The following is a 27,969-nucleotide window of genomic DNA, read 5'->3' on the forward strand; positions in this document are numbered from 1 at the left end:
GATTCTGGGGTCTGCAATAGAAGATATGTTCCGGGAACGGTACTGCCACTTAGATTGCAAATTCCTGAAAAACGGGATGTTTTTGCATCTCCTCCCGGCTTTCCCATCTCTAAACCAACCTCTGTTGACTTAAACTACCAAACAAAATAAGTGGGTGGCGGTGGGGGAGGAGGTTTTCCCAGCTTAACTGGAGCGGGGCAAATTGCCGAGAGTGGCCGGTGGACGACTTCGCGTTCTCCTTGGCGTAGCTCAGCAGAACCGTAACCCCAGCTCAACTATGAGAGCGAAATGATGGCACTCTTCTAAAATGTACGGCCGCGAGATTCGCTCTAGAGCGCGCAGGGGTCAAAAGGGCTTAGGCCGAAGGCGACGGCGTGGAGATGCGGTCGCTGTTATGCAGGGGTACTTGGCGCGCGGTGCTTGCTCGGGCCTGGAGACCTAGGGCTTCGGCGGATTACCTGGGGGCCTTGGACGCACAGGGTTACGCGCGGAATCCCCCAGTTGGAATGTGCGAACTGCAGGGCGAGCTGGACAGATTCGGGGGCGTCTCAGTGCGCCTGGCGCGGCTCGACGCGCTGGACCGCCTGGACGCCGCCGCTTTCAAGAAGGGCTTGCAGGGCAAGTGCGCCTGTGGCTAAGGGTTCCCGGGGCTCCAGAGCTTTTCTAATGAAATAACCGCAGTCCCCACTCCCGAGTCGCTCTGTGCACCAGTATCAAGCCCAGTGGAAAGGGGAGAAGGCACGCGTGACCCAGACCCGTTTTCTGGAACATTCGTTCTTAGACCCTTTGCTGGGAGGTCTCTAAGGCAATTAGGTGAAATGGTGAAGATCCCGGAGTTTGGGATCTGCGACCCTGGTTGCTGGTCCACTCTAGTATGGGACATTCGGAAATTGCTGTGAACAATTTCCTCTTCCATAAACCCCGGTAATAGGAATTCCAGGGATTGCCGATAATTATTTTGGATAATGCATATAAAATGCACAGCACAGTGTCTGCCACATATTTAACGCTCAGTAGATGTTTGTTAATCTTATAACATTATTACTATCGTTTACCGAGCCTTGGTTCTGTCGGACACTTTTCTCAAGGAAAAAAATTGTTTTACATTCTAATACGGGTGGTTTACTGAGTGTACCAAAGAGGCCCTTTTTTTTTTTTTTTTAATTTTTGTGGGTACATAGTAGGTGTATGTTTATGGGATATATGAGCTATTTTGATACAGGCATATAATGTGTAATAATTACATCAGGGTAAATGAGATATTCATCACCACAAGCATTCAACCACAGTCCAATTACTCTTAGGGTTTTTTTTGTTTTGTTCTGTTTGCTTGTGTTTTCGAGACAGGGTATCATTCAGGCTATAGCGCAGTGGTGGGATCATGGGTCACTGCAGCCTCCAACTCCTGAGCTCAAGCAATCCTCCCACCGCAGCCTCCTGGGTAGCTGGGACTACAGGCGTGCATCTGGCTTTTTTCTATTTTTTTCTAGAGTCAGTGTCTCACTGTCTCACTGTCTCACTGTGTTGCCCTGGCTGGTCTCAGTCTCCGGGGCTCAACTCATTCTCCTGCCTCTCAAAGTGCTGGGATTACAGACAGAAGTCAATGCACCTGGCCTAAATTATTGAATATAGTCACCGGGTTGTGCTATCAAATACTAAACCAGGGAGGTTCAGAGTGTCACATTGGTATACAAATTGGGTCAACAGCTCTCTCAGCAAGAACTGGAGTTTTTAGAATAACAATTCTTTTATAATTAACCAGGGAGGATGGTGGGTGGTTTCAGTCTTCAGTAAGAACTACTGGCTTTGAATCTTGAGCCCAATGGTAAGAAAGCTCAGATGGAGGAGCCTTCATTTTGGAAGAAGTCCTTGATTTAGTGCCACTCATGGTCTTATAAGCTAACTGAAGGCATAGCATCCAAACTCAACTATGGAAAGATCTCTCACACAGGAAACTCAAAATAATCTTTATCTATTGAGCAATATGGCAAGAAGCATATCTGTCAGTATAATTGAGCTAGTTATTTCAATGTTTACTCATCCTCATTCCCAGACTTCTTAACAGGCTTCACATTATTTTCTCTCCTACGTGGGAGTTAATTATTGACAAGCCCACTTAGACGGCAACAATGTCAGTAATGGGAGAATCAATCAATTTATCTTCCATTGTGTCGGTAGACAGGTGTTACACACACTGATACTTATCAATGACCAAACAGGTGATCAAAGCACTACCCCTAGTCAGCATGGTAAAGGAGAAAGCTATTCGATTTGGAGCTGCATATCCTGCGTTCTAATACCAGATTCTGCCACTTGCTTAGCCAGGCATTAGGCAAATTGCCACTGAAAATATTTGCTTCTTAGCTTGCTTTTTGTGAATAACACCAGCTCTAATTACTGGATAGATACGTTGATCAAAGATGAAACTAATTTGTAAATTGAAGTACAAAATACTTGTTATGTTTTTTCAATAAAACAAATTTTGTTGCACTTAGTGGTAGATGTTTCAGGATCTTTATAAATACTAACTCATTTCATCCTGCTAATAAGACTTTGAGGTAGATAGTATTATTCCCATTTTAAAGAAAGTACAGAGGCACAGAAAAAGTTACTTCTGGCTCTAGACCTGTCTCACTGCACTATGCTACCTCGAAGAACTGTTGGTTCTGTGTTGTAGTTGAACAAAACTAACTGAAACGTAGTGCCTATAAAGAAACTATTTACACATGAAGTCCACTGTTCTTAGTCTGTTGTTAGTCTTTATGGACTAAAGTCCATATTCTTAGTGGAATATGAAGTCAACCATTCATACTCTTTTAGAACATGAACACTGATATTTTGTTAACAACAACTGAAGTTAGAGGGATGAACAGGCAATATGTTGTTAGGTTCACACATAATGTATCTGCGTCAGTAATGAAATACCGCTGGTTCTGGCTCTTGCTATGCCACTGACTAGCAGTGTGACTTGAGGCAAGCCAACCATTTCATTAGTACACATGGAGCCACAGTGCATAATGTAGGGTTAACCTGGAGAATTGCAAATGCATAGAATATTAAATTGGATTAGAAAACATAGCTATGGTGAGATGATGGATGAAGAAAGTGATTTGAAAAGTTTTTCTAAAAACCGTAAAACTGAAGTATTCATTTCTTCACCCATAAACCTAAGGTAGTTATACCTTTCATGGTCGTATACTTAATGAGATAATGTATATAAAATACTTGGAACTTAGTAAGTTTCAAATAGATATTTGCATCTTTTTCCCCTGGCTCAATCTTAATAAAGTAAGACAATTTAAAGAAGGCAAAGAGAAAACCTATAATTCATGATATTATCTATAATAAAGAAAAATTAGAATTCCTGTATGCTAGTAATATGTGAAGTTTGATTTTTTATTGTATTTTTTTATTTTCAAAATTTCTAGAACCAGCATACATTATTTAAAAACAAAATTTAACTACCTTGAAATTTATACATTAAAAACATTATAGGAGAACTCTTAAAGGAAGAAAAAACAAGTCCATAATTGCCACTAAGATTAAACCTAAGAATGTTAAAAGGAACAGCATTAAAATGGTATTTGATTTGGTCTAAATCCATTTGTTTTGTCCACTGTAAAATGTTCCAAGCATTGACTTTGGTGGTGTGGGATATAAAGGTCAGCAGTGTACTGACTTTATTCTCAAGGAATTCAGTCTGATGGAAAAATCATATAAACAAGGTGGTTATTATGGTAAAACATGGTCATTCCAGTGCCAGCAATGTGAACAGGACATTTGGACCTCTTTTGCTTAAAGATGGCTTCCTGGAGGAGGTGAAACCCTGAAGTGAATTTTAATTTATTCCACTAGTCTCTCTGGAAATTATTTAGACTTTTATCTTCTGCATTTAGTTGCAGTACAACAATGGCGATCAGAAGGTAGAACAGCTGTATGGTTGCACATTCCCATCCTCCAAAGCCGATTTATTGCTCCTGCTGCTTCCCTCGGCTTCCGTTTTCACCATGCAGAATTGGATTCATCAACATTGACTCTGTGGCTGGGAGAAGGGCCCAGCAGATTACCAGGATATGCTTCACATCAAGTAGGAGTTGCAGGTCAGTTTCAAACTCATGATAACCAGAATTAACTTTTTAGAGGTTCACCCAATTCCTTGCTTGTTACAGCTAAGCAAATAGTTTATTCATGTGGAATGCATTATTTCATTAAATGATTACAGTTGTTCCATCTTATCTGCACAGGATGTGTTCCAAGACCCCAGTGGGTACCTGTAACCACAGATAGTACCAAACCCTATATATACCACGTTTTTTCTTATCACACATATTTATGATAAAGTTTAACTGATAAGTTAGGAACAGTAAGAGATTAACAGTAACTAATAATAAATTAGAATAATTATAACTATACTGTAATAAAAGTTATATGAATGTGTTCTCTCTCAAAATATTGTTTTGTATTCACCCTTTTTGGGATGATATGAGATAATAAAATGCCTGCATGATGAGGTGAAGTGAGGTGAATAATAGGCATTATGACCTAAATGGAAAATTCCAGAAAATATTTTTAAGTTTTAAATTGCATACTGTTCTGAGTAGTGTGATGAAATCTCTCACCATCCTATTCTGCCCCACCCAGGCTGTGAATCTTCCCTATGTCCAGTGTATCTAAGATCTATAGGCTACCCATCCATTAGATTAGTTACTTAGTAGCCTTCCCTATTATCAGATCAGCTGTCCCAGTATCACAGTACTTGAATTGGAGTAACCCTTATTTTCCTTAATAATGGCCCTAAAGCACAAGAGTAGTGATGTAACATTTTTGGACCATGGTTGACCTTGTATAACTGAAACTACAGGAAGCAAAACTGGACAAGGGGGACTACGGTATGTATTACATAGCGCTTTTAAATAGATGAAGTTTGCCTCAGTAAGTAGACAGCAGCACAGAGAACCTGTTTAGTATTTAGTTTTACAAAGGATATGTTTGAATATATTTTACACAAATAATTAAACTTCACTACTCAAATAGTAACACTGAATTGGGATCAAGAAATACATTTATTATAGATAAAACATGTTAGCACTAATTATATAAATTTGTAAAGTAAAAGATAACTTTTAGGTTGAATTTCAGGTAAAGTAAACCAATTTTTTAATGATTTGAACATTCTTAAAAATATTTACATTATTGTGCCAAACAGTTGTTTAAAATAGTGTAATTTAAGTATAGAGTAGAATTTTGAAGTTGCTGATTAGCTTCAAAGACATAGGAAAGTTGAGAGAAGACCTCCCTCAGAGTAAAACAGGGATTCTCAAATTGCCACTTGCATCAAAATCACCTGGAATCTTAAAACAGATTGCTGGACCCTATCTCCAGAGTTTCTGATTCAGTAGGTCTGGGGTGGGGCCTGAAAATTCACGTGATTTTCCTGGTTGTTCTGTTTTTACTGCTGCTTCTGCTGCTGCTGGTGGTGGTCTCAGTACTATCCTTTAAGGACTAGGGTTAAGGAAATTCCTAGATTTTCAGAAAAACTGAAATAGTAAAGAATTTTTATTACTTTAATAAATGAAAGCAATAAAACATATTAGTTATTTAATTAATGGTTTTATTTGCCTTTATATAATTTACAAGTTTTTAAGGTAGTTTGCACACCTACAGTGTTTTCAAGGAGTTGTTCAAGAATGTCTAATGATATCTTTTCTGTCTGTGTCTTACTTCCCTGTAGCAAGCAGACATTCAGAAACTTTCCATTCAGCTCTATTTCAAAAGATTCTACTTAATAATTTAGTGACAGCCTCACACTTCAATGGAAAGTCATACAAATGATTATCATTTATGGGCACAGACTCTTAGGAGTTCCCAGTTATGGCCGGGCATGTGGCTCACACCTATAATCCCAGCACTTTGGGAGGCCAAGGTGGGTGGATCATGAGGTCAAGAGATCGAGATGATCCTGGTCAACATGGTGAAACCCCGTCTCTACTAAAAATACAAAAATTAGCTGGGCATGGTGGCGCATGCCTGTAGTCCCAGCTACTCGGGAGGCTGAGGCAGGAGAATTGCTTGAACCCAGGAGGGTGAGGTTGCAGTGAGCCAAGATCGCACCATTGCACTCCAGCCTGGGTAACAAGAGCAAAACTCTGTCTCAAAAAAAAAAAAGAGTTCCCAGTTATTACTACAGAATTGGTGATATATACGGAAACTATATCCTATGAAGGACCTGTTCATAACTAAGTACTATATTGTGCATTATAGTTTAGAGTACCAGAGCAGTTCAAGGAATAGGAGATGCAGAACTTGACCAGTCTTGAAAACTCACTAGGATTTTAAGCCAGTATTGGGGGTCTGGATGAGGTAATAATGTAAGAAATTGTTCTGGAAAGGGGCAGAGTTGTTTTTTGTTTTGCTTTTTTCTTTTTTTTTTTCTTTTTGAGGCAGGGTCTCACTTTGTCACCAGCAATGCAGTGGCATGATCCGGGCTCATTCCAACCTCCATCTCTCTAGCTCAAGTGATCCTCCTGCCTCCACCTCCCAAGTAGCTGGGACTATAGGCGTGTGGCACCACACCAGGCTACTTCTTGTATATTTTTGTAGAGTTAGGGTTTCACCATGTTGCCCAGGCTGGGGTACAGAGTTTTTAGGTGGAGAGAAAAATAGTTGACATTTGTTATAAATTACCCAAGGCAGATGTGGCTGGAATAGCATGAGCCATGGCTTTCTTTTGCTTTTCAAACTTAGCAAGCTTGTATCTGACTCAGAGCCTAGACACCTACTGGCTCCTCTCCAGAACTTTCTTTATCTAGTTCTTTATAGCCCAAGTTTCTGCTCAAGTGTCTCCTTCTCAGAAAAGCTCCTGACCCTCCTGTCTAGAATTGACCTCTCCCTGCACACTAGTGCCATCCAGCCTGGGTAACAAGAGCAAAACATTCCTTGTCCCTTTATCCAGCTGTTTTTCTTCATAGCATTTATCACAGTCTAAAATTCTATTATATCATGTGTATATGATTAATTATATTGAGTCACTTAATCTCCCCCTCGGTAATAGAAACTCCATAAAGGCAGATATTTTATCTGTCTTGGTCACCACTGTATCCTCAGGCTAAAGACAGCGACTGGCATAAAGTAGATACTCAATATTTTTTTAATGAATGGGATGGAAATGTGAGCCTTCTGAGAAAGCAGCTGTAGTGTTGTAGAGGGGCAGCGGTGCACAGTGAGAAGAGTGTGCTTGCTCACTCATTTCACTCATCTCACTCACAGGATTATTGTGACTTATACCTGAGCTAATTAATGTACATTGAAACACAGTGCCTGAAATCATAATAATTTTTATATTGCGACCAGCAGGGGTCGCTCAAATTGTGCTTTAGTGGTGCTGGTTTTGTCTCTGTGATACTGTGCTCATGTTGACAGTGAATTCATTAGGGAGAAGTTCAATTTGAGTAATCAGAAATTATTAAAATTTAAGAATAAGTTTCCTTGGCATTTCTTTGGCATTTTACCTCTTGTAAAGTCCAATTAAATTATCATTTACGTTTTCTAATAGAATCCACAAGGATGTTAATTATACCTCGGTTGTGATTTTCCTTCCTGCTTTAAAATACTCAAGTGTAGTGTTTTCAATTCAATTACTTTTCCCCATGTTACACATATTTGTTCCTTCTCTACATTCTATCTTTATTTAGCATTTATTACCTTCTAATATTCTATGTAATATTGTTTGTTTTGGCACCTCCCATGCACATACCAGAATATGAACCCCATAAGGATAGGGAGTTTCATTTGTTTTGTTCATCACTATATCTAGTACCTAGAAAAGTGCCTGACACATAGTAGGAACTCAATTAACATACCTGGATCTGTATACATTGTATGTAGGAACTCAGTTAATATGGAAAGCATGAACAAATATGTAGAAAGTATCTTTTACCACATTATTTAGACACAAATACATTTAAATCATAGCATCTAAAGGATTATAATAAAAATCACTAATGTGTCATTTGTATTTTTGACCCAAGATTGCCTAAAGGGAGATATTTTTAAAAAGAAAGAGACAATGTGCAATGTGTATGATGAATACACAAAAGAAATGGACTAGAATTTAAAACATATATAAAACAAAGAAGTCTTCCAAAGCAGTATATTAGTAGATTATAAAATTGTATGTATATAATGAAGAAATTTAATTGGCTTCAGAAAGGCCTTGAAATGAATATTGAGATGTTTGAGATTTGGATCATCAGGTGCACAGCCTGTGTTCTGTGCGTAGTGATTCAAGGAATAAAAATGAGAAGTCAATTCATTTATTCCATAAATATTTTAAGCACATATATTCTCTGAATGTTTGTACCCCCTAAAATTCATATGTTGAAACCTAATCCCCAGTGTGATGGTATTAAGAGGTGGGGCCTTTGCGAGGTGACTAGATCATGAAGGCAGAGCTCCCATGAATGGGATTAGTGTCCTTATGAAAGAAGCCCACAGGAGCTTGTTTGCCTCTTTCACTATGTGAGGACACAGTCAGAAGGCACCGTCTGTAAAGAATGAGCTCTTATCAGACACTGAATCTGTCAACACCTTGATCTTGGACTTCCTAGCTTCCTGAACTGTGAGGAATAAGTTTGTTGTTTATAAACTACCCAGTCTATAGTTATTTTGTTATAGCAGCCCAAATGGACTAAGACAAAATTGTCTGAACACTAAAGTAAATGTTACAAAAGGATGGAAAGGTTAATTTATTTAGCACATGTACCATCAGGAATAATCTAGTGAAGAAGGTGATACAGATGATTATCTTATAAGTTACCATGTGCTAGAACCATCATTGGTACTCTAAGTTGTTAAAAGAACCTGGACGCCTGAGAAATCACTTCCTTGCTGGAGAGATTTTATAAATCTTCATGGATAATGTCATACAGGTTGAGCTTCCCCAAGCTACAAATCAAATATCCAAAATGCTCCAAAATCCAAAAGTGTTTGAGCACTGGCATGATGGCACTAGAGGAAAATTCTACACCTGGCATGTGACAAGTCACAGTCAAAATTTAGTCAAAACTTTGTTTCATGCACAACATTATTTAAAAATGCATAAAATTGCCTTCAGGCTATGTGTATAAGGTATATATGAAACATAAATGAATTTTGTGTTTAAACTTGGGTTCTATCCCCAAGATACCTTATTAGGTATATGAAAATATTCCAAAATCCAGAAAAATCTAACACTTCTCGTCTCAGGCATTTTAGATACGGAATAGTCAACCTGTATTTGAACCAGGTCTTCAAGTATGGGTAAAATTTTGATCACCACAGATAAAGAGTGTAGGAGGAGAGTAGGGTGAATGAAATTAATATTTCTCAATTGTCTTTTCTTTTTCCCCCAATAGGAGCTGTATTTGATGAAAGTACTAGAAAAATACTGGTTGTACAAGATCGAAATAAAGTAAGTTGCTTCTGTTTTATAAATTGCTTTCTAAATATTTCTTTCTAGAGAAGAATATGATGTAGAAATTTTAATATGCCTATGGGATTATAGAAAGATATTTTAAAAATCATTTTTAAGCAGTTATGGATCACCTATTTATTTAAACCAAAGTACTTTTACAGTTCTTGAAAATTTCCAGGTAACACTCAGTATTATTATTTATTACTTTATGGCTAAAGGAAAATTATAAATGACTGTATTTAATTGGAAAGACAAGTCTGTTTTAATATATTATCAAGATATTCTTTCATTCCTTCAGCAGTCAATGAGTTTCTACTTAGTGCCAGGTGCTGAGAATATAAAAACCAGTAAGACAATATACCTTATGCCCTGCAGCTTACTATTTATTTGGAAAGGCAGTCATGCAATAGATTATAGCAATTAATTTGCTTAAAGAGGTCCTCAAAGAATTCTCAGAGGAAGTGACATTTAAACTAGGTCTTGAAGAATGAATAGGAACTTCCCAGGTGCAGAAGAAAAAAGATTAAAAAAACAAACCGATAAAGTTAGAATTGCTTGTATAAAGGCACAGAGCTCAGAAAGGGACTGATATAGTTTAGAAATAATGGTAAAAAGTTCATTGTGGTCCAGAGTGTGGAGAGTGGTAAGATATTTAACCTGAGAGTTAGATTGGAAGCAGAATGTGAAGAAGACTGGGTATCAAAGTATGGAGTTTAGGTGACTAGAAGCAACAAACATTTCTCAGAGAAGTACCACGATTAGGGATCAGATGTTTTCATGCTCGACAGTCAGAAGTAAAAGTGAAAGAGAATAATGATGTTGATACTTTCCGAGACTTCAGCAAATATTAGTAGGCAGAGTCAAACATTTTCCCCCACCACGTAGGTTCTTAAAGTTTAAATTAATGTTTGTAATGATAGCTGAAAGTGTGATCTAAAACTATTCTCATGGCTATAAGTAACTTTGAAGTTTTAGTTAAAGCAGGATCTCTGATTCAAACTAAGCTTTTTATCATCAACAGAAATTTGTAGAATACCTAAAGTAGTAGTGTAACTAGCCCTCAATAAGTTTAATATTTGAATTGGAACATACATATATGTAATGGGAATGACTGGAGAGCAGGAGGTATGATTGAGTGGTAAAAGTAGGGCCTAGTTATAATGTACCTGAGAGCCAGGCAGATGAGTTTAGACTTGACATGGAAACAGTAACTACTGAAAGATTTTGATTGCGATAACAAAATGATAAAGATGATATATGAACAAGATTAATCTAATAATAATATTCAAATTAGCCTGACAACAGTATGCCCAATGAGAGGGAGCTGATATAAACAAAATGCACTTGGGAGCCAGACTGACCAGAGTTCCAATCCCTATGCCACTTCTGCTTTGGCAAGCTGGCTTAAATCCACTGTGGATATTATAACTCTTTCCAATATAGCAGACAGAGGATATGCCCAAACATTATTAACAAATGCTATAGGTACTAGTAACACAAATTGGTTAATTTCTTTTGTTATATTTAAAAAAAAAAAAAAACTATACCTTCGTATGTAGCAGTTACTTCTAAAGAGATACCATAAAAGAATTTTACTGTCTTCTAAATATATCCTTTAACTATCTCTCTTTTCATTTAAATAAGAAGCAGGTCATCACAATTTATTTAATCTTTCCTGGGCTCACATGAATGAAGTTATTTAGACAAAACTAGATCAGCAGACCTGGGTTCCTAGGGTTTGGCGATGCCATTAACTATCTTTCTGACTTTGAGCAAATCTCTGAGCCTCTGGGGACCTAAGTTTCCCCATTTATAAAATTTAGGAGTTATACTCAATGGTCAAACAAAATATTGAAATACTGTAATTCCGTAATTCTATGTATCTTTTATGTACATAGCATAAATATTTTTACAATATATAGATATAATGTGGTCTAAGCCACTTTGGTATTTTGGAAAGAAAAGGGTAAACCATGAAGATTTTTTAAATAGCACACTGGGTTTCAGAAATGATTTTATCAAATAAAATTTCATTCTGGACTTTAACAAAGGCTGAAAGATAGTCAGATAATGTGATGGTTCCACTCTAAGCAGTCCTTCAGGGTTGATTTATCTACCAAATAGGAATCTATCTATGTTATTATTCATGTAATAAAACACAGAAATTCATAGAAAACAAACTTGGGTCCAATAATGTTAAAAACTGGGTTGCGATCTGGAAAAAAGGAGCGTTCCTGGCAGATACAGCTGAACTGTCTTACTCCAAACCTAGATAGCTTTATGTTTTTTGAGTGGGTTTTTGTTTCCTTATAAAACCTGCCAAGACAAGTGAAGTATCAGTTTCAGCTTACAGAAATCAACTCCCAGAGCAAACTGTACTTGAAATCTGTAATTGAAAAGAAAAGAAGTGAGTTAAGCTCTATTTTTAAAACAAGGTAGCAATGAAAACTTTGTTTAATAAATTTGCCTGAATTCTAGATAAACCACTAAAACTTTTATGGTTCTCTGTTAATCATGGTTGCATTTAATGTGTGTCTAGTTTTATTCTTCTTAGTTTCAAATAAATGAAAGTGTTTTCTGAAATGTTTTTTAGGTTTTTCAAAATAGTCAGAAAACACAGGGAGATCCAGACCTAATGACAAAACAAATAAGTGTCATCCCATTGTGGGGGAAAACTCAATCCACAGTGGCACTGTTTTAATCATTCTTTGGAATAACCGAGTTCATCCTGTAAGTGGAGAGTTTTCCTTTTTTCCACTCTGAGTTTCTTTTGTATCGCCTTTATAGTCAATTGAAGGTCAAAGCTTTAGGCTTGATGACTTTTGAGTAATTAACCATAGATAGCTTCATAAATGGTTTATTTGGTGGCTCTTAGAACCTACAGCCATATCTATAGAGAATTAAAACCTTAATAAAGTGGTAGTACCAGCCTGCAGTGCACAGAAAGCTCTGCTATGGCTGTTAGCCTTCTAAAAAGTCATAACCAAACATTAGTAATACTTATTCCTGTTATAGCACACATTCCTGATCCTAGTTTGTAAGAGTTTCAGGGTAAAAAAATTGTTTTTAATTCTATCATCTTTTGCTCTGTCAGTAGAAATAAAACCAGATAATCAAATAATTTGTGATAACCTAAAGTACTTGCATGAAATAGTTTCCATGAAACATTTCTCATTTAATAATCATACTTATTATCCTCATTATTTTAGAACTGAGATTCAGAGATGTTACAATAATTTAATCAACATTACACAACTAGTAATAGGCAGAATCAGAAGCCTGTAGAGTAATCTTTTCACTAAACCTAAACTAAAAAAACAACATAGCCAGGAATGGTGAAATGAATTGGAGAAATATTCCCAAATGTGATATATGCTGCTTCCAAAATGTAAAAAAGTATTACTCCAAGTGCTGTGATGGGGATAGTTGCAAGGTGCAGCAAATTGCCCATACCTTAGAGATCTACAGACCTACTATGTTACCAGAAAGGGGTCCTGATCCAGACCCCAAGAGAGGGTTCTTGGATCTCACACAAGAAAGAATTTGGTCAAATCCATAAATTGAAAGCAAGTTTATTAAGAAAGTAAGGGAATAGGCCTGGTACAGTGGCTCATGCCTGTAATCCCAGCACTTTGGGAGGCCAAGGTGGGCAGATCACTTGAGGTCAGGAGTCCGAGACCACTCTGGCCAATATGGTAAAACCCAATCTCCACTTTAAAAAAAAAATACAAAAATTAGCAGGGCATGCTGGTGCATACCTGTAATCCTAGTTACTTGGGAGGCTGAAACAGGAGAATAGCTTGAATGCAGGAGGCAGAGGTTGTCATGAGCCAAGATCATGTCACTGCCCTCCAGCCAGGGCAAGAGAGTGAGACTCATCTCAAAAAAAAAGTAAAGGAATAAACAGTGGCTAGTCCATATGCAGAGCAGTGGTCTGGGCTTCTCCACTAAGGATACTTAGAGTTATTTCTTGATTATATGCTAAACAAGGGTTGGATTATTCATGAGTTTTCCAAGAAAGAGACAGACAATTCTGGAACTGAGGGTTCCTCCCCTTTTTAGACCAAATAGGGTAATTTCCTGACATTACTATTCATTTGTAAACTGTCATGGTGGGAGTATCTTTTAGCATGCTAATGCACTATAATTAGCATATAACAGTGAGGAGGACCAGAGGTCACCTTCATCCCCATCTTGGTTTTGGTGGGTTTTAGCTGGCTTTACTGCATTATGACCTTTATCTTGTGCCAACCTCCTACTTCATCCTGTGACTTAGAATGCTTAACCTCCTGGGAATGCAGCCTACTAGGTCTCGGCCTTATTTTAGCCAACCCTTTTACAAGATGGAGTCATTCTGATTTGAACACCTCTGATGACTATACTTCTAAAAACTTAATAGGGGCATATTCTATCCGCAAGCACCCAGATGTCTTACTAGGACATCTAGAATACTTGACACTTCCAATTTTCCAGGTCCAGTCAGCATGCTGGCATCAATAGAGTTGGGTGGTGATAAGCCCTGGCATACGGTAACAAAACAGCTACTAAGATTCTTCTATATGGAAAGGAATGAGGTACAGATGGAAACGGAAGTATTTGTTCCATAGCCATGGCACTTTAACAGTAGAGGGGGTAATAATAATTATGTAGCTTTGTTGACGGCTAGCTTTTGTTAACTAGTTTAGATGCCTAGGCAAAATAAAAATGACAAGTTCAGGTCACCCTGTCAATTCAAGACACAATATGAAAACCTCAAGACCTCCATGGCAGCATTTAAAGAGACCTCCATATTCTTCAGCCACAACGGCAGTACTCAAAATCAGGCCTAGATCTAACTGTAAGAATATCAGCACTGCAAAGGAGTCTGAATAGAGTTTGACAAGTGTCAGATGTCACAGCCAATTCCCTGACAGGAAAAGAGTGGGGATCCTGCAACCCTGAGTGAATGGACATGAGAGTTTTTGAATCTCAAATTCTCTCGAACCCTCTGAGCCAGCAGAAGCAGCACCCTTGTGGGTACATAAAGCAGCCTACCCTCTCCTGGGGGCTCTGCAAAAGATAGAGTATTTAATATTAGGACAATGAACTTAGAAATAGTCTGGAAAATTCAGGATGGCAACCAGAACTGATGACCTCTTAGTAGTGTTTGCTTACCTATGGAAGATAATTAATTGATTGGCATAATTGTTCCCTCAGAAAAATAAAGTCAACATAATCCCCAGAAGTAGAAATATCAACTTTCTGAAGAATTGTTAACTATAAGATGAAAATAACTATAAGTACCGGTAAGCTTGTGGCTATAACAGAGCACAAGATACTTATATGAATCAGCATTCCACATTATATTTTATTATTATAGCATATGACATCTGCAAGCAGAGAAGGAATCCTTCTGCATCTTTATTGAATAGCATACAGTCTTATCCTCCAAATATTTGTTAAAGTATTTAGAGAAACTGTGGAAGCCAGGAAACCATTTGTCATAGGTGTCTTAGGCACTCAGTGACTTATCAGAGAACAGATGAATTAGAGATGATCTCTCAAAGTCCTAGTTCTGTCTGTGACTCATGGGTGGAAATATGTAAATAGCACTCCTAAAATTTCCAATGTGGAAAAGACCACTTTTCTCTTATATTGGCAGAGGTAAAGTATAACAGCACATAGAGGGGCTAAAAAAAAAAAATAACGGGACTGTCTCTATGTAACATTTATAAACACACACATACATATGAATGATCATCCTCATTCACATTCAAATAACAAAAGATCATAATGTAAACAGAACTTACTGAGTAAAATATGCTACGCTCTAAAAGCCTGGAAGATGCAACTTTAATGTTATAGTGTGACAAAACTACCACTGAGAAAATCGACTTAATGTAAGACATTAAGAAACTTGATTTTATTAATAATACCATTTAGCATATAGAGAATGTTTAACCTGTGCTTCACACTATCCTATGTACTATATATTAATTACCTATTTAATCATCTTAGCAACCTGTTACTAATTTCACAGCCTGAGAAAGTCAACCAAAGAGGTTAGGTCATAAAGTAGGTGGGGAAGAAAACTTTTACTCTACCAACTTAGAACTGGGTGGAGGGGATGGTGTGACAAAGTGACAACAGATAGATTAACAGGAGAAAAGTTCAAGAGTACTCTATAAGGAATGGCTTGGCCGGGGTAAGAGTTTATATACTGTATATTATATCAACTTATTAAAAGGGGAAATGAGGGGCATAGGGCTTCTAGTGAAAACATGCAGGATGGTAGCTTCTGATAAAGTTTTGTTATACAATTTCTCCTGGCTGAAAGCTTCCGCAACCTCTTCAATCACCCACTCCCATTCAGGGGATTAATGGCAGCTTCATTCTCAGAAAGTTTTGCCTTTAATCACATAAGGGAAGTTCAGAAATGCTTCTTTCTGCATCTGCTGTATCTTAAGTAATCATTATGCCGTTCTGGTGGGTTTGGGTCCCTTCATGTGACACCATGCACAGTTAAAACTCAAATCTTGTGCTGCTCAGCTGGTGCTGGTTTATCTGGACCCATACCTCTTGAGATTGAGGCATCAGCTTGCTGGTGTCTCTGGGGAAGGCAATGCATAATGAAGCTTCTCTTACAAATGTTAGGAAAACTGCAAACTGGATTCTGCTGATACTAATAGAAGGAACTGCTCCTGCTAGAGTGAAGCAGCCTCGAAGCACTGATACAGGAACCACCAGCACACAGAAAGCCCACAGTAAGGAGCTAGTCCCTTCCACCTCCAGCCTTGTAGTCTACTGGTGGAGCGTAAAAGGCAAAGTAGAAACTGGTTAGTGGAATCCCAGCTCCAGCATCACTAAGCAAGTACAGCAGGGTAGATTTGGAGCTGAGAGACAATAACAGCATCAACTTATCAAAAATGCAAATTCTCAGGCCCCACCCTAGATCTGTGGAATCTGAAGCTCTAGGGGATAAAGCCCAGCAATTCTGTTTACAAGCCCTCCAGGTGATTCTGATGTAAAGTTGGAGAGCCACTAAACTAGCACATTTAGCTTCCTGGATCTGCTGATTTTCAAACGTGCCAATAACTGGTCCTTTAAGAAAACAAAAGTGGTGCTTTACAGAATTTAGTAATGTTCTTTCTATACTTTTAGGCAGTTGGGATTGGTAGAAGCCAGAGAAGTTCAAATTATATAAGACAGTTTATTTATGGATTAAGTAGGGTTTTGATTTTTTTAAAGTTATAAATAGATCCATCTAAGGGAACAAAATATGAAAAGTAAGAAGTAATATATAGTTAAATGTTGTGGCTGGGTGTGGTGGCTCATGCCTGTAATCCCAGCAGTTTGGGAAGCTGAGAAGGGTGGATCACCTGAGGTCAGGAGTTCAAGACCAGCTGGCCAACCTGGTGAAATGCCATCTCTACTAAAAATACAAAAAAATTAGCTGGGCATGATGGCAGGTGCCTGTAATTCCAGCTACTTGGGAGGCTGAGGCAGGAGAATTACTTGAACCTGGGAGGTGGAGGTTGCAGTGAGCCCAGATCACGTCATTGCACTCCAGCCTGGGTGACAAAGGGAGACTCAGTCTCAAAAAAAAAAAAATTAACATATATTCAATGTTGTAATAAAAGTAAGACATGGAATAATTTAATTTCTATAAATATTTGATATTAGGTGATATTTCAGCATAACTGATAGTTGTTAACTATATGTGCTTTATTATATTTAATGTTTAATAAATTATATAGAAATATTTATTTACTTATTATAAAAATAACTAATTGGCATTCTTTTCAGATATCCAAGCCAGTTTCTCTCCTTTCTTTAGGTACCTCACTCTCCCCAGGCATTAATGTCAAGTGTTTTTTTGCAGAGGAAAATTTAACCCTCAACATGAGCATATGTGCATATTCATATGCACATATCTAAATTAACACTTACATGTCCTTTCTCTTTACCTACCCACATATTCCAGTCCTTCATCCCTACCCAACCAAATATCTCAAGTAATAAAAGACCCAACAATGGCTTGACCCCATAAACTGGGTGTTCAAGAGTTAAGGGTAGAGACCCATTAATTCAATCACTGAATATTACTGAGTTCTTATACATATTCAGCTATATGCACAGTTCTGAGCACTAGGTATACATCAGTGAACAAAGTAAAGTCTCTACATATGGAGCTTACATTCAAATGCATAACACACAAATAATAAAATGAATAAATATAAAGTGGAGATGTGTTTTTAAGAAAAAAACATGGTGCACTAAGCACTAGGTATACATCAGTAAACAGATGTATAGCTTCTACATATGGAGTTAAGCAAAGTTTCTACATATGGAGCTTACTTTCAAATGTGTAAGATACAAATAATAAAATGAATAAATATTATGTAAGGTGGAGATAAGTGTTATTAAGAAAAATACATGGGCTGGGCATGGTGGCTGGCCAGGTGCAATGGCTCATGCCTGTAATCCCAGCACCTTGGGAGGCCAAGGTGGTCAGATCACCTGAGGTCAGGAGTTCAAGCCCAGCCTTGCCAACATGGTGAAATCCTGTCTCTACTAAAAATACAAAAAAAAATTAGCAGGGCCCAATGGCATGCACCTGTAGTCCCAGCTACTCGGGAGGCTGAGGCAGGAGAATCACTTGAACTCGGGAGGTGGAGGTTGCAGTGAGCCAAGATCATACCACTGCACTCCAGCGTGGGCAACAGAGAAAAACTTTGACTTAAAAAAAAAGAGAAAAGAAAAAAATGTGGTGCCAAGATTAAAAGAATTACTGAGTTTGCCATGTACGTTAACTTCTATATGCTCATTATGTATTAACTTCTTTATGCTTGCCATACATATTAGCTTCTATATGTCCAACACCTAACACTCAATAAATTTCTATTGAATGAATGCACAAACTTATGAGACACTCTATGGTAGCCTCTATCTCATTGGTAACAATGACAATATTGTAGCTAGTGACATTTATCTAAATACAGTAGGTCTGAATTCTAAAAGGTGATAGGATTATTAAAGACTAGAACAATGAAAAAAAAATAACCAAATTTCTGATCACGCTGGAGTAGACAGAACAAGAAGGTCACATATATAAGAGAACAAAAGGGAAAAGGCTAGCAGGTCCGTACCCTTGCTCTAGGTTCTTGAGATATGGCTGAAAGAAATTAGTAGTCTTTTAGGGGTTGTGTTTATAGAAACTTCTGGTTAGGATTTCAGTAACCATGCCTAGGGAAGGTCTTAAAATGAATTTTCTGTTTAGGAAAACAGAGGTCTATGGAACTGGGAAAATAGAAAAAGAATCAGAAAATGAATCATTCCTTTTCACCCATTCTAGAAATTCTAAAATAAACTTGAGTTTATCTTCAGGGAAAGTTTTCAAAGAAATAATGCTTTTAAACTCGAATATTATTTAACAGGGAAAGTAGCTTACATTCTGTTAATACCTCTGAAAAATGTATTCAGTAGTTTACCCTTTCTTGCTACCCAAAATGACTGTTTCTTGGGCTAGCAATTCCTAACACTGGGGAAGGAAGGATTGTAGAGTGATAAATGAGACCACCCTTACATCACCCACACTGTCTTCTATTTTCCATTTACTGCTACGCACACACACATCCACACACACAAGAACATCAAATTTATAATTGGCAAATGTATAGGAAAATTTGTTATACCATTCACCCTTCCAAAATATGATGGAGCTACTCTAAATATGGTTTTAAATCACATATTTTTATGTTAAAAGGATACTATACCTTTTGTAGTATGTGAAAATCAGATATGCTTACAGAACTAGATGACCTCACCAGCTGAAAGCAGAGAGGGGTCACATATATGAATGTTAAGTAGTACTCAACAAAGCAGCTAAGCACAAGCATTTGAGATACTTCTTTTAGAAGAGAGTAGAAAGTTCCTTTTTTGAGATTGGGTAGAAAGAGGATCATGGAATTTTAAACTGAGGTTATCGTCTCCTTTTATAGAAAGGGAGAGCAAAGATGAAAAACATAATAAACTCATAGGCTAAATTTTCAAAACCCATCCTCAGTAATTTTTCCCCATAAAACAATATACTGGAAAAAGAGAATCATAAAAAATCACAGCTGGGCGTGGTGGCTCATGCCTATAATTCCAGCACTTTGGGAGGCTGAGGTGGGCAGATCACGAGGTCAAGAGATTAAGACCATCCTGGCCAACACAGTGAAACCCTGTCTCTACTAAAAGACAAAATTATCTGGGTGTAGAGGCATGTGCCTGTAGTCCCAGCTACTCAGGAGGCTGAGGCAGGAGCATTGCTTGAACCCAGGAGGCGGAGGCTGCAGTGAGCCAAGATCGTGCCACTGCACTCCAGCCTGATGCCTGGCGACAGAGGGAGACTCTGTTTCAAAAAAAAAAAAAAAAAAAATCACTAGCTAGGAAATAAATTCCAGAACATTCTAGATGGGGAACTCACAAGCAACAGAGAGATAAAAAGACATTTGGCCCTAAACTGTAGTCCAAATCTGTGAGCCCTGGAAGAGTGTAAGTCTAAGACACAGAATCTGATTGGATTTATATAGAATGTTCCAATTAGGTCCTAGGAAAAGATTAAAAATATCAAATCGACTTTTACAATTTCTTAAAAGATGGTTAGAACCAGCCTGCCTGGATTTTAACACTGAGTTTATTACATACTAGGTGTGTGTGATAAGTACATGTTTTTATGCCCTCAGTTTCATCACCTCTAAAATGGGAACTACAGCCTCTCATGGGATTATTGTGAAGTTTAAATGTGCATAATTCTTATACAAATATTTAGCATAGCCTCTGGGGTCTCCCTCTGTCACCCAGGCTGGAGTGCAGTGGCACAGTAACTCACTACAGCCTTGAACTCCAAGGCTCAAGTGATCTTCCTGTCTCAGCCCGCCAAAGTGCTGGGATTATAGGTGTGAGCCACTGTGCCCAGCATTAGTTAGTATTTTAATGTTATTGTTATATTGCTAAACATAGCTAATGGGAATTTTTTTGATATAAAGAAAAAAATGTGGGAAGACATGTTGATCTCACTATTGATCATATCTAGGACATTAAATAGATTTTTCACAAATCACATAGCTTAGGCCTCTCTTCCTACTATTTAGACTATACACAAGCTCACGCTTTTTTAGGGGAGAAGTAAACTTTTTAAAAACCTAAGTGGTGCCAGAAAATGTCACAAAATACTTACCAGCATAAAAATATACCAAATATTTCCATATAGAAGGTTTAATTTATGAAAGTCAAAATCAAATTTTTGTGAGCTGTTTTCAATCCTACGTCCAGCATTTTCCCCCTTCTAAGTTCATCTTCAGATTAATTAACAGTTTCTAATCATTTATAATCAAATCTAGGTGAAGATTTTTAAAGTTGACTTTTATTGTTTTTAGGAAACATTTGTCTGCTCCATTATAACTTCTCTTTGGTTAGAAACAGAACTTACGGCTGGGTATGGTAGCTCATGCCTGTAACCCCAGCACTTTGGGAAGCCCAGGTGGGAGGATTGCCTGAGCCACAGGAGTTTAAGACCAACCTGGGCAACATGGCAAAACCTCATCTCTTAAAAAAAAAAAAAAAAAAAAAAAATAGGTGTGGTGGTGGTACACACCTGTAGTCCCAACTACATGGGAGGCTGAGGTGGGGGGATCACCAGAGCCCAGGCAGGTCAAGAATACAGTGAGTTGTGATGGTGCCACTGCACTCCAGCCTGGCCAGCAGAATGAGACCCTGTCTCAAAAAGTAAATTAAATGGAATTTATGGTGGTAAAGTTCAACATCTTGTCAGACAAAAACTGCATAGTTTCTGGAAAAATTAAGTTCCTGGGACTATTTTCTAAATGGAATCTAGATGACGGTGCATTGATATAGAGTTATATTTACAGATATATTTCTACATTAATAAAGTAAAGCATAATATCCTTTATAAATTAATGTCAAGCCTAAGCCAGACACTGAAAGCCTGAATTCTGTACCAACAGTCTATGGAAGCTCTGGGAACCATGCCACTGGTTTCGAACATAGCATAGTTGAGAAGTGACACATTCTTTTAAGAAGCATTCATCTAGGAAATGAGTGGGTCAAAAGCAAACCACTAAAAGGTCGATAACTTGTTTTATGAATGAAGAGTATAAGGTACTAGCCAAAGGTACAGCTCCCTTATGAGTATAATTTCTCATTTTTAGTTTTTATCATGGTGATGGATAGATATAACAGAACTCTAACAAGAAAAACGTAATCATGTCAGCCATAAGGACATTGTCCATGTCATCTCATAATTGTTTTTAATCCATTTTTCTATATTTATCCCTATTACAAGGTCAGATCTTTCCATCTGCCCCTCCCCAACAAAAAAATAAAAGAAAAAAGAAATCATAGACAAGAAAATACAAAGAAAAGGCAGACAAGAAAACACGAGCTAATCAATTTTATTCATACTACCCATGAAAAGCAATTACATTTGTACATAAAATCATTAACACATACAACAATAGAAATCATAAGAGTAATATACCCGATTAGAAATACAATACAGGAAATATTTTAAAATAGCATACTTTAGTGATGAAATTTATACTGTTTTTCTACTTATTTATAGCAGCAACTGTAAGATTCTATTTATTTGTTCATAGTTAACTAGCAGCAAAATATTTTAAATTACAGAAATTCAGTAGATGTTTCCCTCTAATGTTTCACTGATACAGAATATATCACATTAACCGAACCAAACCCTTCTATTTTCTGAAGAGAAAAGGTGGGAAAAGAGTAGTTCTGTTACCAGCTCCCCAAAAAAAGAAGAAACAAGGGAGAAAGGATGGAAGCTAGAAATATTTTGCAAGCAATTACTAAAAAATATATTCTCAACTACCTTGACCAATTATAGGTGGATTTTGTGAAATCTACATATGTGCGTGTTAGTGAAAGTTATGTTAACTTTATTTTCTGACTTTATACTGCAGTTGAAAAATATGTGGAAATTTCCAGGAGGCCTGTCAGAACCTGGAGAAGATATTGGTGTGTATCTACCACATTTTTAATTGGCTTGAAAATGTTGAGGAAATTAATGTGTTTACTTTCTTGCTCTATAGCTAAGAATAAAAATTGAAATTTTCTAATTTGTTCAGACGAAGTCAGAACATTTCAGAGATTACCTCAGAGCTGATGAAATTAGCAGCATAATTTCTAACATTACAATTTACTCCTTAGTAGAAATAATATCATTAGGAACATACTGCCTGTTCTTCTATTTATGACTGCTTCTGGATTAATTTGTCTGAAAAGGAGAAGCTTTGGATATACATCAGTCAAGTTTAGCATTAAAAGCTATTTTGGATACAACTAATATTGTTGTTGGAATTAAACTATGAGAAAACACAAATTCCTGACCATTCCATCACAGAGGATGAACACTAGCTTTTAAATGAACTTTGAAATAAATATAATAAAAGTCAATTATAGATAAGTGGTGATGTAATTCTTCTCTTTATGAAAATTGTATCTATTATTTATTGCTAATAGGAAGACAAAACATAGTAAAATGTCACATAAAGTCTCAAATGTGAAGTAATTCCCTAATACAACTTACTGAGCTCAATATTTAAGACAGGGAAATATAAAATAAGCTAAGAACTCTTTATGTCATGGATTTACAGGAAATAGAAAAATAGAAACTGAATTTTCCTACCTATTCCTTAAACCATTGGATCAAATTCAATGTGTATCATAACAAATCAATATATTTGTTTGATACCAATATTATTTCTCCATGACCTTTTCCTTAGTATGCACATCTGCTATTCTATTTAGTTAACAATCATATTAAGGCAGTTTTAAAAATTTTATTTAAAAATGTCTATGTACTTAAAACTTAATTTTAAAACTTTTACTCATATCAAAATACCCCATACACATTATATAGCCAACTCCTAACAGCCCATCAGCAAATGGATTGCATTAAGATATACCTCTAGCAAATCTTGGTTTCAGGTATTTATTGACCTTTTGCTTAGTTTATGCTAACTCTTCTGTTGATATAAAAGATGATTTTGTAGTGGTGTGAGTACTGAAAGAGGCCATTTGTTTTACAGCCTAATTCTCTCACACTATCCCCCTGTGCCATGTGAGAGCAGAGCATGTGAACTAATTAAGCTTATGTTTTGCATCCTTTCCCAGTCCATATTGGGCAAAAAGCAGTCTGCAAGTTTGTAAGCCTTCATCTCCTGCATCTTGCCTTTTCAAATGAATTGATTTTTTTCATGTGAACTTTTATGGGTCCTCTGAATTTCGGCTATATTTATTTGTAGATGAAAATGAAGAAACACTTATTTCCAAGCCAAATAAGTATAATTTTAGTCTAAGTATACTCCAGAACCCTCCTTTAATTCCTGATAATTAAAAATTAGCACTTAAAAAAAAAGTGTTTGTGGTTGTCACAACAACCCACCTATTCAGAGATCAGAGGTCATATATGCCTCAGTCATGCGAAACTAAGAAGAAAAAGCTGCAGTTAGTGTTAATCATACTTCCTAAGCTTAGTATACATTAAAGATTTTCCTTAAAATTAATAAAACTCTGAAAGCAACTAGAAATGAAAACTGACAGCAGAGGTCTGAAAGACTATATGAGGGCATTTCTAACTCGACATAAAATCAAAGATATTCTTAATGATGAAGCTGAATCATCTAAGAATTACTGAAATTATTTAAACTCTATATTTAGAAACATGCATATACTTTAGGAATACTGTTATCACAAACAGTTAAATATTTATATTGGCTCAAATGTAAACTCTAGTTAACTGGGAAACACATTTGTTTGAAATCCTTCATTCTTCATAATACTAGGTAAATGAAGAATTGTTATCCATAGTGTTTTTAAAAAATCAAGAGGGTCATATAGAAAATAGAATGCAATCCTCAAGCCTTTTTATAAAATAATACCCTAAGAGGATAAAGGTATCTACAAGATTAAAATTGACAAACTGCCTTCCTAAAAAATCATATTACTAATGGCAGGAAGAGAATCTCCTGCATTAGCCAGAGAACTATAAAGCAGCTGAGCCTTAGCAGAGATCATCAGTGCACTGGAGTCAGAGGGAAACACCAGGAAAACCTACATTCTGCAAATTATTTCCCATTATGTTTTATTTCAACCTAATTCTATTATTAAATATGACAAAATAGAAATAACAAATATAAACTCCTTTTCATTAATATCCTGAAACTAAACAAAATATGACATATTTAAACATATTTCTTCATCAGCAAAAATAAAACAAAACCTCTTAGTTTTTCCTTTGTTCTTCAAACCTATAAAACAGTAAATGTTATTTCAGTTTAGCTTACAGCATATTAAAAATACAATAGAATAAAGTACACTGTCTTGATTAAAAATTTCAATTCATCTTGAAACCATTGGGGAAGAAGTTTTCATCTTGAGGTGGAAGGAGTCTCTGGAGACAAAAGCACTTATTTGCCCATTCAATTTTCAATCTAGTCAGTGATTCAAGTTAAACTGATCAAAACTATTCAGGCAGTGCTGATTTTCAGTCCACTGCTATGGTGACTGCTGAACAGGGCAAATTTGCTCACTAGCCCCATCCAGTATTTTTGATTAGTAGTACCACTGATCAAAAGTTCAGCATGTAGCTCATAAGATTATGAGTGTGGATTCTTTAGTGTGTTCTGATAGCCATTGTTACTTCTTTGTACTTCTTTGAGTCTTTACATCTCCTCCTGCTACATTTTAAAGCATTTTTATAGTGTGTAGTTTGGCCTAATAAAGTATTTTTATGGCCAAAAAAAAAAAAAAAATGAGCACGTAGTTCATAGATCATGAGCTACATGCTGAACTTTTGATCAGTGGTACTAAGAGCTAAATAGGATCCCCATAATTTATTTTCAAACATAAAGAATAAAAATGGACATTTAAACAAGTTAGGGGATATTATATCAAATTTAAGACTAGTGCTACTATCTTTAATAGTCAATGTAATAACAAATATATAGCGTGCCAGAGTAAAAATTATTTTTCTTATTAAGGAAAATTTATCTTACTTTTTTTTTTGAGACAAAGTCTCACTGCACTGGAGTGCAGTGGCATAATTAGGGCTCACTGCAGCCTCGACCTTTCGGGTTCAAGTGATCGATCCTCCCATGTCAGCCTCTCAAGTATCAGAGACCACATGTGCACGCCACCATGCCTGGCTAATTTTTGTGTTTTTTTTGTAGAGATGGGGTTTCGCCATGTTGCCCAGGCTGGTCTTGAACTCCTGGGTTCAAGTGATCCTCCTGCTTTGGTCTCCCAAAGTGCAGGGAATATAGGTATGAGCTACTGCACCTGGCCTAGATTTTTCTTTTGTGCTTTCAGTTATTTCTAACCATGTTTTAACCTATGGACAAATCTCAATTGTAAGAGAGGTCAGCATGTAATTGAAAAATGGCAGATAAATGCCTTATATTTTAAAACTTTTAAAATATACTCTTTAAAACTTTTTTATTATACTCGTTCTATGCATCTTTTCATAGCTATTTCTTAGAGGAAAAAAAACAAGAGCGTATCCAGGGGATTGGTAAAACAGTCTACAGTCAGAGTACATGGGAATTGAGACATTCCCATGTGTTTCTGTGACAAGGGCAAATATCATTTACTATTTGACAAACAATAAAAATGGAGGCAAAAGAGTATTTGAACAAAAATCTTTGTGACAATTGTGAGGCTTCCTAGAAAATTGGTGGAGGAAGACAGCTTTATAAAGGGCTTCTCCTAAATGCCTTGGGAAAGAATGACAGCATCACAAAATTAGAGAAAGTACAGTTAGGGGGTCTCTCTAGATGTACAGAAAAGCAGCCACAAAAATATGTTAATGGCAATAAAAACCCCGCCACAGAAATTTGCATTTAATTGAAAAATCAACCGTATATGAAAATCTTTGTTGAATTATAAAATTATTTATATTCCAAGTTTTTGAAAACTTCTGATGAAACACCTACAGCATTTTGGTGTTGAAGGAATGAATCTAAGTTCTTTGGAATCTTATCTCAAGAAACAAGGGAACTGCACCAGTGCAATGTTTTCTTTTCAATCTATATTTTTACCTTTTGGGAAACAGAGCAGCAAGAAGTTAAAAAGAGTTGACCCCAAAAATGTACAGGTGGATAAGCCTCCAAGTAGCAGCCAAAGAAATATTCAGCATTTCAAAAGCTTCTTAAATGTACAGTGATAAGAAAATATTTTGGTGTTCTTGATGTCCACAAGGCAAAGAATTTGTATTGGAAACTTTACTATGTTAGGGTAATGTTTTGAGCCTTTAGATAATGCTACTTTAACTGAAATGAAAATCTTTGATAATACAGTTTCTAAAACTGTAATCCTTATTGATTTGTACATCTCTTTTTTATGTAGGAGTCACAGCAGTTAGAGAAGTTTTTGAAGAGACTGGTATAAAATCAGAATTCAGGTCCCTCCTGAGTATTCGGCAACAGCACGCAAATCCTGGAGCTTTTGGGAAGTCAGATATGTATATCATCTGCCGCCTAAAGCCATACTCATTCACAATAAATTTTTGCCAGCATGAATGCTTAAGATGTGAGTGGATGGATCTCAATGACCTGGCCAAGACTGAAAATACAACTCCTATCACCAGCAGAGTTGCTAGGCTGCTGCTGTATGGGTACAGAGAAGGGTTTGACAAAATTGACCTGACTGTGGAAGAACTTCCAGCAGTGCACACAGGCCTGTTTTATAAACTCTATCACAAGGAACTGCCAGAGAATTATAAAACTATGACAGGAATTGATTAAATTCACATTTATATGTTTAGAAACATGTAAACTAACAAATAAGAAATAGTGGACGTTTGGGATTAAATATCTGACTGTAATTTTCTAATAGATATGATTTCCATGAAGAAATTTTGTTTCTAAATGTACACATTTTAAAATCCTCTTTTCAAATAAAGCAAATGCATGAAAAAGATCATTGCTCTAGGTAAGCTTCACTGGGTAACAGCAGATGCTATATGAAAGGGGGAAGTCTATATATTTTTAAACAATTTTTGTTAGTTTGCTTCACTGGGACAATGGTTACATATTTTACTACTGGATAAAACGTTGTTTGACCAGTTATCTAAACTGAGCTGTACACGTTCATTTTCTTTTTCTCTCATTAACAAATTTCTAAAATATACTTCTTTCATGTGAAATGAGATTAGATGTGGCCATTAAGATCAGCTCTTAGCAGACATTGGAAGAAAAAGTATAGCTTTCTGCCCAGGTCCTGTTTTGGATCCAAGTTTATACTGCCCAGTTCGTTTCAGTGCCACATACCAACTGGTGTATTTCCTTGATCGGTAAGTATTGTAGTTATTAGATTCCAATCGTTCAAAAAAGAAACACTCATCCGTAACACATTTCTGAAAAAAAAAAAGGAAGAATTATTATTATTACACTTTTCATCTTAAATATTTATGATAGTACAATGGCCAGTCTGCTCAACCAGCAGCAGTGGTA

The 27,969-nt window shown here is 36.6% G+C and overlaps 2 protein-coding genes across 7 annotated transcripts in view; one reads left to right on the forward strand and one right to left on the reverse strand.

Moving 5' to 3' along the window:
* Positions 1-357: 357 nt before the first annotated feature.
* Positions 358-27,434, forward strand: NUDT6 (nudix hydrolase 6). 5 transcript variants are annotated; one of them, XM_035292994.3, is made up of 6 exons: positions 358-618; positions 3,897-4,100; positions 9,393-9,448; positions 22,420-22,474; positions 25,690-25,782; positions 26,864-27,434. In XM_035292994.3, exons 1-6 carry the CDS (start codon positions 381-383, stop codon positions 27,259-27,261), a joined length of 1,044 nt encoding a protein of 347 aa, XP_035148885.3. In that variant the 5' UTR covers positions 358-380; the 3' UTR covers positions 27,262-27,434. The 5 variants fall into 5 exon arrangements, with proteins under 5 accessions (XP_035148885.3, XP_035148888.3, XP_035148887.1 ...); XM_035292997.3 differs by having other exon boundaries at positions 358-402; XM_035292996.3 differs by lacking the exon at positions 25,690-25,782.
* FGF2 (fibroblast growth factor 2) overlaps positions 25,670-27,969 on the reverse strand; it is a 66,590-nt gene continuing 64,290 nt past the window's right edge. For both annotated transcript variants that reach the window (XM_035292999.3, XM_035293002.3), the window contains one exon: positions 25,670-27,872. In XM_035292999.3, coding sequence (XP_035148890.2) covers positions 27,687-27,872 — 186 coding nt within the window. In that variant the 3' untranslated portion in view covers positions 25,670-27,686. The remainder of the gene's footprint in view (positions 27,873-27,969) is intronic.

Source organism: Callithrix jacchus, chromosome 3 (assembly GCF_049354715.1).
Source record: "Callithrix jacchus isolate 240 chromosome 3, calJac240_pri, whole genome shotgun sequence".
NCBI classification, from domain to species: Eukaryota; Metazoa; Chordata; class Mammalia; order Primates; family Cebidae; genus Callithrix; species Callithrix jacchus.

Coding starts and splice junctions, on each gene's coding strand:
- NUDT6 (XM_035292994.3), top strand. CDS start 381: ATGCGGTCGCTGTTATGCAGGGGTACTTGGCGCGCGGTGCTTGCTCGG. Junction 4,101..9,392: donor ACATCAAGTAGGAGTTGCAG/GTCAGTTTCAAA, acceptor TTCCCCCAATAG/GAGCTGTATTTGATGAAAGT. Junction 22,475..25,689: donor AGAACCTGGAGAAGATATTG/GTGTGTATCTAC, acceptor TTTTTTTTGTAG/AGATGGGGTTTCGCCATGTT.